The sequence below is a fragment of the Charadrius vociferus genome, unplaced genomic scaffold (assembly GCF_000708025.1).
Source record: "Charadrius vociferus isolate BGI_N301 unplaced genomic scaffold, ASM70802v2 scaffold139, whole genome shotgun sequence".
Classification (NCBI taxonomy): Eukaryota; Metazoa; Chordata; class Aves; order Charadriiformes; family Charadriidae; genus Charadrius; species Charadrius vociferus.
Genome location: NW_009650169.1, coordinates 1074587 through 1082553, shown reverse-complemented (window position 1 = coordinate 1082553; position 7967 = coordinate 1074587). Strand labels below are relative to the sequence as shown.

General features: G+C 47.3%; 1 protein-coding gene across 1 annotated transcript in view; it reads left to right on the top strand.

Moving 5' to 3' along the window:
* LOC104293059 (eukaryotic initiation factor 4A-III) overlaps positions 1-7318 on the top strand; it is a 12186-nt gene extending 4868 nt beyond the window's left edge. The window contains exons 2-12 of the mRNA XM_009892520.1: positions 35-122; positions 909-975; positions 2163-2225; positions 2690-2822; positions 3918-3998; positions 4425-4566; positions 5329-5467; positions 5931-6046; positions 6593-6700; positions 6787-6914; positions 7117-7318. Coding sequence (XP_009890822.1) covers positions 35-122; positions 909-975; positions 2163-2225; positions 2690-2822; positions 3918-3998; positions 4425-4566; positions 5329-5467; positions 5931-6046; positions 6593-6700; positions 6787-6914; positions 7117-7133 — 1082 coding nt within the window. The 3' untranslated portion in view covers positions 7134-7318. The remainder of the gene's footprint in view (positions 1-34; positions 123-908; positions 976-2162; positions 2226-2689; positions 2823-3917; positions 3999-4424; positions 4567-5328; positions 5468-5930; positions 6047-6592; positions 6701-6786; positions 6915-7116) is intronic.
* Positions 7319-7967: the final 649 nt, after the last annotated feature.

The following is a 7967-nucleotide window of genomic DNA, read 5'->3' as shown; positions in this document are numbered from 1 at the left end:
GGGTGGGGGGGCCCCCCCCCGCCGCGGGGGTTAGCGGCGGCCTCCGCAGGTTTTGAGAAGCCGTCGGCCATCCAGCAGAGAGCCATCAAGCAGATCATCAAGGGGAGAGACGTCATCGCCCAGTAAGTGGGGTTGCCGGCGAGGGGGCGGGTGGGAGAGGCCTGTGCCCCGAGAAGGCGAAGGGGCGGGAGGGTGTCAGTCACAGCCGGTGCCTGAAGCGAGCTCTGTCACCCCGTGGTCCTCGGCTGCTGCCTGGCAGGATGGGGGGAATGGCATCACGAGTCATACGGGGTCAAATGGGCAAACTTGCACCTGGGCTGTGATCCTCGTAGCTCTTAATGGCAAAGTTTATTAGGTTTAGGTACGTCGGTGTAATAAAGATGCAGCCGAGCTGTTGTGTGTTCTCAGTGACTAGAGCTCTGAGACTCTTGTGAATGTTTTGCAGCAAAACCAGAGAAGTATAGAGACAATTGCGGTCTCAATCAAGGGAAAAAGTGGGCAGAAGGAAGCCTATTACGTCTCTAGAGACGAAGAAGGATACGCATCCCACTTTGTACGTCACTAGCGGGAATTGCTAGCTTTCCAAATTGTATTCGCTTACCTACCATTTAAAAGTAAAAAAATTATGTACGACAAATTGCAGGAAATTAAAACGCTGATCTGATAAGGAGTAAACATGCCAGAGCTGGGGACCCTGCAACAGAGTGCCCTATCCTGGATGTTGCAGTTCTCAAAGCTGCTTGTCTGCAGATCACGCTGTGATCGTAACAGAACTTTGTCAGCTATGCTGTTGGCGATACTGACTTCTTTGCCATGGAGGAGTGGCAAAGAGCAGAAGGGTGGAATTCATTGAAATTGACTGTCTTGGTCCAGATATCCAGAGTATTCACCAAACGTCTGTTTCTCAGGTCACAGTCAGGAACAGGGAAGACAGCAACATTTTCCATCTCTGTTCTGCAGTGCCTGGATATACAGGTAATTTCCTAGCACGTGCTCAGAATGTTTTTTAGCTAAATCGATGGAGTCTTTATCATAAAAGCCTTCGGTTTTAGAGTGAATAAATGAAGCTTTACACTGAAATCTTTTCATTATGAGCAGTGACCTTCAGACAGATTCCTGAGTGAAAATTTCACCAGGCTCTACTCTGTAACAACTTAGTTGTTAAACCCACCTTAGCAAAATAAGTTCAGATAAAGCCTTGTAATTGTAGAGTTGGCTTTAACAGCTGACCTCTTTCACATCCTTTAATATTAGAGGCCTAAATTAATCCCTTAGCAGGCAGAATTGTCCTGAAAGAGTCCGAACAGCATCAACAACTTGTCTGAACAGTTGACGCACATTACGCAGAATCAAACCTTGTTTTTTTAACTGACAGATGTGTGCTTTTGTTGTAGTGTGGGGTATCATGTCCATCCAATTGGTTTTTAAGTATAACTTGAATGTGTAGATGCTGTTGAACAAAATGATGATTTTCTCTGGCCCAGTTAAATAAAGCTTAGATTGTTATTCATCTGTCACTGCCTGGGGATGTAAAACTAAACATTGCGTGTTCTAAAGAGAGAGGTCGGCTTTACGCTTAGTTTCTGTACAGCGCTCGCAATATTTTTCAAACGCGATGCTTTAAAATGTTCTCTTGGAATCTTTGTGCAATGCAAGGTTTTTATCTGAACTGACCATACAAGATTGAAGTGATTTAAAATTGTTCCTATTCTTTTGCAAGAAAAGCACACGCTTTTATAATTGTTTTCAGAAATCGGGTTGGAATGAAAAATGAGCTATCAAAGAACTGCTTAAGTGCTGTCTTGTCAAAGGTAACTTAAATTAAGTTACCAAGCCATGCTGCGTGGGGTTTTGAGCAATCTGGTCTAGTGGGAGGTGTCCCTGCCCATGTCAGGGGGGTTAGAACTGGATGATCTTTAAGGTCCCTTCTGACCCAAACCATTCCGTGATTTTAGGAAGAGGCTCTTACTGTGTAAATGCTGTGTGTGAGAGCAGCTTCCTAGGTGTACTAACACTTGCAAATACTAGATTTTAAAACAAAATTCTGTGATTGATACTTCAGATGTGACATTTCAGAGTACTGTGGGGTCCACGATCTCTGTTATGCTTGGATGATATCTGTCCTGTGATTAACTACGCTGTGATCACCTGTTTTTAATCAGGTTCGAGAGACCCAGGCATTGATCTTGGCACCAACTCGGGAGCTGGCTGTACAGATCCAGAAGGTAGGAGCAGTTAAATCACCCTCTGCAAAGCACTCGCAAGGCCTGGGGCTGATGATTCTTGGGTGTTTCCCAGCAGAGCTCAAAGCACAGCTGCTGCTTTTCCTTTCTGTTCCTGAAAGGAATAAGAAATTCTGAGAAGGGGATGGCTTGCTCATCTGCGTTATATCCGTTTTAGCTTTCATGACTGCGTTGGCCAGCAGTTTAAGGTTTTACATATTCCTATGGGAATTGTTTAGGATGGCACTTTTAAAGCAGTTGTGATCCCTGGGGAGCTGAGTTCCCAGTGTTTGAAGGCCTGCTGTTGAGGAGGTTTGGGTAACAAATAAAAAAAATCCCTCTGAACTGCTTGTGCTTACATCTCTAAAAAAAAAAAACCCTGTATGGCCATGCAGACCTGCATCCCTTCATAAATACAAACTTCCTGAGAGCTCAGTTAATTAAGCCATTTCTTTGTATCACCACAGGGTCTTCTTGCTCTGGGAGACTACATGAATGTCCAGTGTCATGCCTGCATCGGAGGGACCAACGTGGGCGAAGATATCAGAAAACTGGACTATGGGCAGCATGTTGTTGCTGGCACTCCAGGCCGTGTGTTTGGTAAGATGTGGGAGGCTGCATCACCTCCGGCTTCAGGTCCGAGCGGTGCCCTGGGAACCTCCTGCAACTTTTTGTGCACTTAGGTTTGAAACAGCGTGGAAATTACATTTATCACAGTGCCGTTAATGTGAAGGATAACAAGGAAACAACTTACTGTAGCAATAGCTGGAAAAGACTATAGGGGGAAATCAACAGGGATAGTATTTGGATTTTCTCTCTTTGTATTTCACTTTTAGTTGTGGAAGTGTTTCGCTATATGGTGGCATGGGAACTAAGAGTATTTTTAAAGCAGAATTACAGTCCCAGGAAGTACTTCAGAATCTTGGAGGAGATAGGAGCTGGGTCCATCTGAATGTCAAAGTTAGCTCCATATTTTCTGTGCGCTGGCCATCGCTCTTTGTTAAATCAAGTGCACTTGCAGGTGGTACTTTCTGGTTTCATTGCATGAAGATGTTTATATTTACTGTTCACAGCAGTTACCACAGTGATAGTGTTAAACTTCAAGCTCACATCTCTGAGAAACAGGCAGCACTTTCTTACACAAACACCTGTCACTGGGAGAGCATAGAGCTCCAAAAGTGAGGAAAAAAAAAAAAAACCCCAACCAAAAACTAGCAGCTGCCAAACGGAGCTGGCTTTGAACAGCACGCAAATAGCAAATACTTTTCTGTGACAGTATTAAGGGATTACACAAAGCCATGTGCTCTTTCAAACAGGATGTGGATTTGCCCAGTCTGTTGGTGAAAAGCTCACCTAGGGTTTTGCATTTCTCACATCCAGCCACAGTTACTGGGGGAGACTGGGGCACCTGTCCTGTGTGGTTTGCAAGTAGCATCCCACAGCTCGGCCCCGCAGAGCTTCCCTGCAGTCAGAGCTGCCTTAGCCAGGCTGCAGAGACATTCTCCCTCGCTCGGAGGGTGCTGGGGGCACGCTGTGGCCCTCGGCTGTTGCCTTTCATCACCAAACACCGGTCTCCGGCAGCAACAGGGGGAAGCGCCTGTCCCTCCTCCAATGAAATGCCGTGACAGCAGCTGGGAGCAGTGTAGGCTCGCTTGCTTTTAGAGCCTTTTCATCTTACAAAGTGAATTCTTGCAGATATGATTCGTCGTCGAAGTTTAAGGACTCGTGCCATCAAAATGCTGGTTTTGGATGAAGCAGATGAAATGCTCAATAAAGGTAAAATATTTTGTCTCCCTTTTACTTCCTCTCTTCTCACCTCCTTGAGATTCCACAGTGGCCCAGCTGGCAGTTCCACTTCTAAAAACAATTGGTTTTGTCAAAGTTAGACAATTGTAGTTAATTATAGGCTGTAACAGGTTGAACTACTGAATATGCCTTGTCTGACTTTGTGGTAGTGTCCTTTTCAGTAGTTACAAATTCTTGAGCACTGCTTTGCATACTGTACTGCGTGCCACAGCCATGTTGTCGTGGGTTTGGGAAAATTAGGAAGAGATGAGCAGTATGTGACACTGGCTTCGAGTTACTGATTCGTTCCTCTCGTAGCATAGGCCCAGTACTGAATTCCAGATCAAATTGTGAAAGAGCAGGATATTCGGGGGAAAGATGTGCTAACTGTTCTGTGCTACTTTATTTGCTTTTCAGGTTTTAAGGAACAGATTTATGATGTCTACAGGTACTTGCCTCCAGCTACACAGGTGGTTCTGATCAGCGCCACTCTGCCTCATGAAATTCTGGAGATGACCAACAAATTCATGACAGACCCCATTCGCATCTTGGTGAAACGGTGAGCGAGTTTCCTTGGAAAGCACAGGAGCTCTTTGAGTTGATCTGGCCCTGGGCAGTTCGCAGTGTTAACCGATTCAAATGTGCAGAGGCTCTCTCACGTCCCTGCTCCCCATTGCAGTTTGTCTTGGTGTTTGCAGACATCCTCGGGTGCTATTTTCCAGTAGAGGCCAACTCTTCTCTCTGACTTTAACCTTGTCCGGTTCTGTTTGCTGCTGCTCAGCCTGACTGCCCCCCACCCCTTCACCCTCCCCGTGTATAGCAGTCTCTTCTCCTGGAAAACGGTCTTTCACACCAGAGGATTTCTGCAGGCCTCCTCCGCTAATTTGCGAGCCAAAAAGAGCCTTTAGCTGACTGATCCCAACTGCCGTTGGAGGTGTAGCGTACGTTTGGTGGTGTCACAGGTCCTCACGCACTGGAGCTCAGCAGAAGTCAAGAGGAGTAAGCGTAGGCAATCTCCCTCTTGCCTGATCTCCTTACACTGCCCCGTTTTCCTTTCTTCAGTCTCTCTCGGCAAGAAGCCTGAATGTAAAAATGATGAGAATGGCAATGTTTGACTTTGAAACACTCTGTCTAGAGCAGAGGGGCTGCCCCGGGAGTTCTAGTCTCGGTCGCATTGGAGGCTGTTCTTAGAGCAGATGTCTCCAGGGACTTTTTAGAACAACTTGGACTCGTGTATAGACCCACAGGGTAGAGGTGTGATCTCTGCGTTGTATGTATTCACCTACTCGTGGCGTGCTCTAGCTGTTCTTCTTCCCTACAGCGATGAGTTGACCCTTGAAGGAATCAAGCAGTTTTTCGTGGCTGTGGAGAGGGAAGAATGGAAGTTTGACACCTTGTGCGATCTCTACGACACGCTCACCATCACCCAGGCTGTCATCTTCTGCAACACCAAGAGAAAGGTACGGCAGCCATTGTCGGAGGGTGACTCCGAGGAGGATGCCAGGACAAACCCAGTTAAGAGGTCTGTTTTTTTCCCTGTTTGGGAATAGTTCAGTAAGAACAGAGGTGAAACATTTCTCTTTGGGACGTGCATCGCATAAACAACGGGTTACAGGCCAACCTGATAGAGTTGCCTTTTTAGAGAAGTAGACCTAATTCTTCTAATTGCTTATGATCCCTGAAACAAAACCACACTTCCTGAGTAAATGCCCTTAACTCCTTTCCTTTCATGGCTCCTGAAGCCCTGTGTCATACAGCCGATGCTTTGTAAGGATTATTTACTTCTTTTAGCTCCAGAATGTTTGTTAAAGTGTATCTTGGTCCTTACAAGCGTATATCGCTGCAAACAGTCTCCAATCAGGACTTGCACATTTGGCTCTCCTGAGCCAAGAGCTAACCCAGGCTGCTTGGCTCTCCGTGCAGGTAGACTGGCTCACCGAGAAGATGAGAGAAGCCAACTTCACGGTTTCATCCATGCACGGGGACATGCCACAGAAGGAGAGGGAGTCCATTATGAAGGAGTTTCGATCCGGCGCAAGGTAGATGCCTTAAACAGTGTCGCTTACAGCATTGCTACCTCTGGGCAGTTTTTCTTCTAGCATCTGAAGGGAACAGGCCTGGGAGAGCTGTAAAACCTCTGTGAAGGCCTTGTTCAGCTCAAATTAGGAAGAGCTCCGATTGCCATTCCTCCTCTGTGGTGTCACAGGGTTGGGAGATTGCCGCTTTCCAAGGAGAGATGCTCAAACTTGCAGAATTAGTCTGGTTTATTTTGCTGAAGAAGTTGGGAGTTGCTGCATTTAAAATAAGTTAAGGAAAAAAAATAGACTGTTTGGGCTGTGTCCTGTATTTTAGACTCTTAGGAGTGTCATATTCTTTCTGAAAGATCAAAGCTGCCTTGGTACCGTCTGCCCTCACTGGAGTTTGGGGATGCTGCATGGAGCAGTGTGGGTGCCACAGGGTGCTGTGGGGGCGGGAGAAGCGCAGCGTCGCAGGGGATCCCCTGTGCCGGGAGGCTGCGACTTCTCAGCTCTCACACCCACCTCACTGAGGTGAGAGCAGCCGTAACTGTCCCCTTCTCTTCGCAGCCGAGTCCTTATTTCGACAGATGTTTGGGCTAGAGGCCTGGACGTGCCACAGGTGTCCCTGATCATTAACTATGACTTACCCAACAACAGAGAGCTCTACATACACAGGTAAGCTCAGCCTTTGCCTGGGGAAGCGTGGCTGGATTATCTTTCCCCGAGGTGGCTCCATTCGCTCCTCCTTTCTGCCTCTACAGAATCGGCCGGTCGGGCAGATACGGCCGAAAAGGTGTAGCAATCAACTTTGTGAAGAATGACGACATCCGCATCCTGCGAGACATCGAGCAGTACTACTCCACCCAGATAGATGAGATGCCCATGAACGGTGAGTGCCAGCCAGGCTGCTGCCCTCCTCGAGTTGGGTACTGGTGTGCTGCAGCTGGAAGAGAAATGCCAGGGGCTTTGTTTTTCCATGTGCCTCCTTCCCAAACCTAACCCATCTTTGCTTCTCCCTGGGGACAGCGATAGGTGTGCTGGGCTGCGGCTCTCGCCACACACTTATATTCTCTCGTTTTCTCTCATTTCAGTCGCTGATCTCATCTGAAGGGCTGTGTTTACCAGGGAGTTGTACGATTTGGTAACCCCCATAATTCTGGTTTGGACCCACATCCTTTTAGCATCTTGCTGATCGTATGTTCTTGAGTTGAACCGCGCTTGGGAACTTGTGTAAATAATGTCTTTACTCCCGCCTGTGTTTTTTCAATAAAAGAAAAGGAAGTTTTACCATAACCTGTGCTTAATTACTTTAACCCAAGATAGCAACAGGCGGGGAGTTTTGAGATACTGCCATACTTGACTAGCACAATCAAAACCACGTTTGATACTCATTATATTTAGGTTCATCAAATACAGGGCTTCCTGGTCTCCACCCTTTCGGTATCATGGTACCATGCTGCCTGATAAACGCTTTAGTTTCCTTAACTTGACTCTTAAGGATCAGCCATCTACAGGAAAAGTCTGTGGCCTCTCCCTCGCCTGCTCGAAGTCACAAGCTAGCCAGAAAAGACATTTCCCATTGTTTATGCCTTTCTGGAGCCAGAAACCACATCCTTCCCTTCCCGAGGAACCCAGGGACTTGAGCAGGCCCTGGTGAGGGTGAGTGCCTCTTTAACTTGATGCCAGCTGGAGAAATACATTGTGGTCAGTGTTTCCACGTCGTCCCAGTCATCTCTCCTCCTCTGTCTCCCTAAAGCGTTGCGCTGTAGGACAAAGCTCTGTTAGCGGGAACTCAACACACACAAGCTGTGGATCCCTCCAGTAACTGGGCAGGGAGGTTCAGTTCGTCCAGCAGGCGGTCTGTGGGTCACCAGTCTGCTCAAGTAGCCAGCACAGAGACACAGCCCCACTCCAGTTGCATTTCCACTGGGGATGCCCTCGG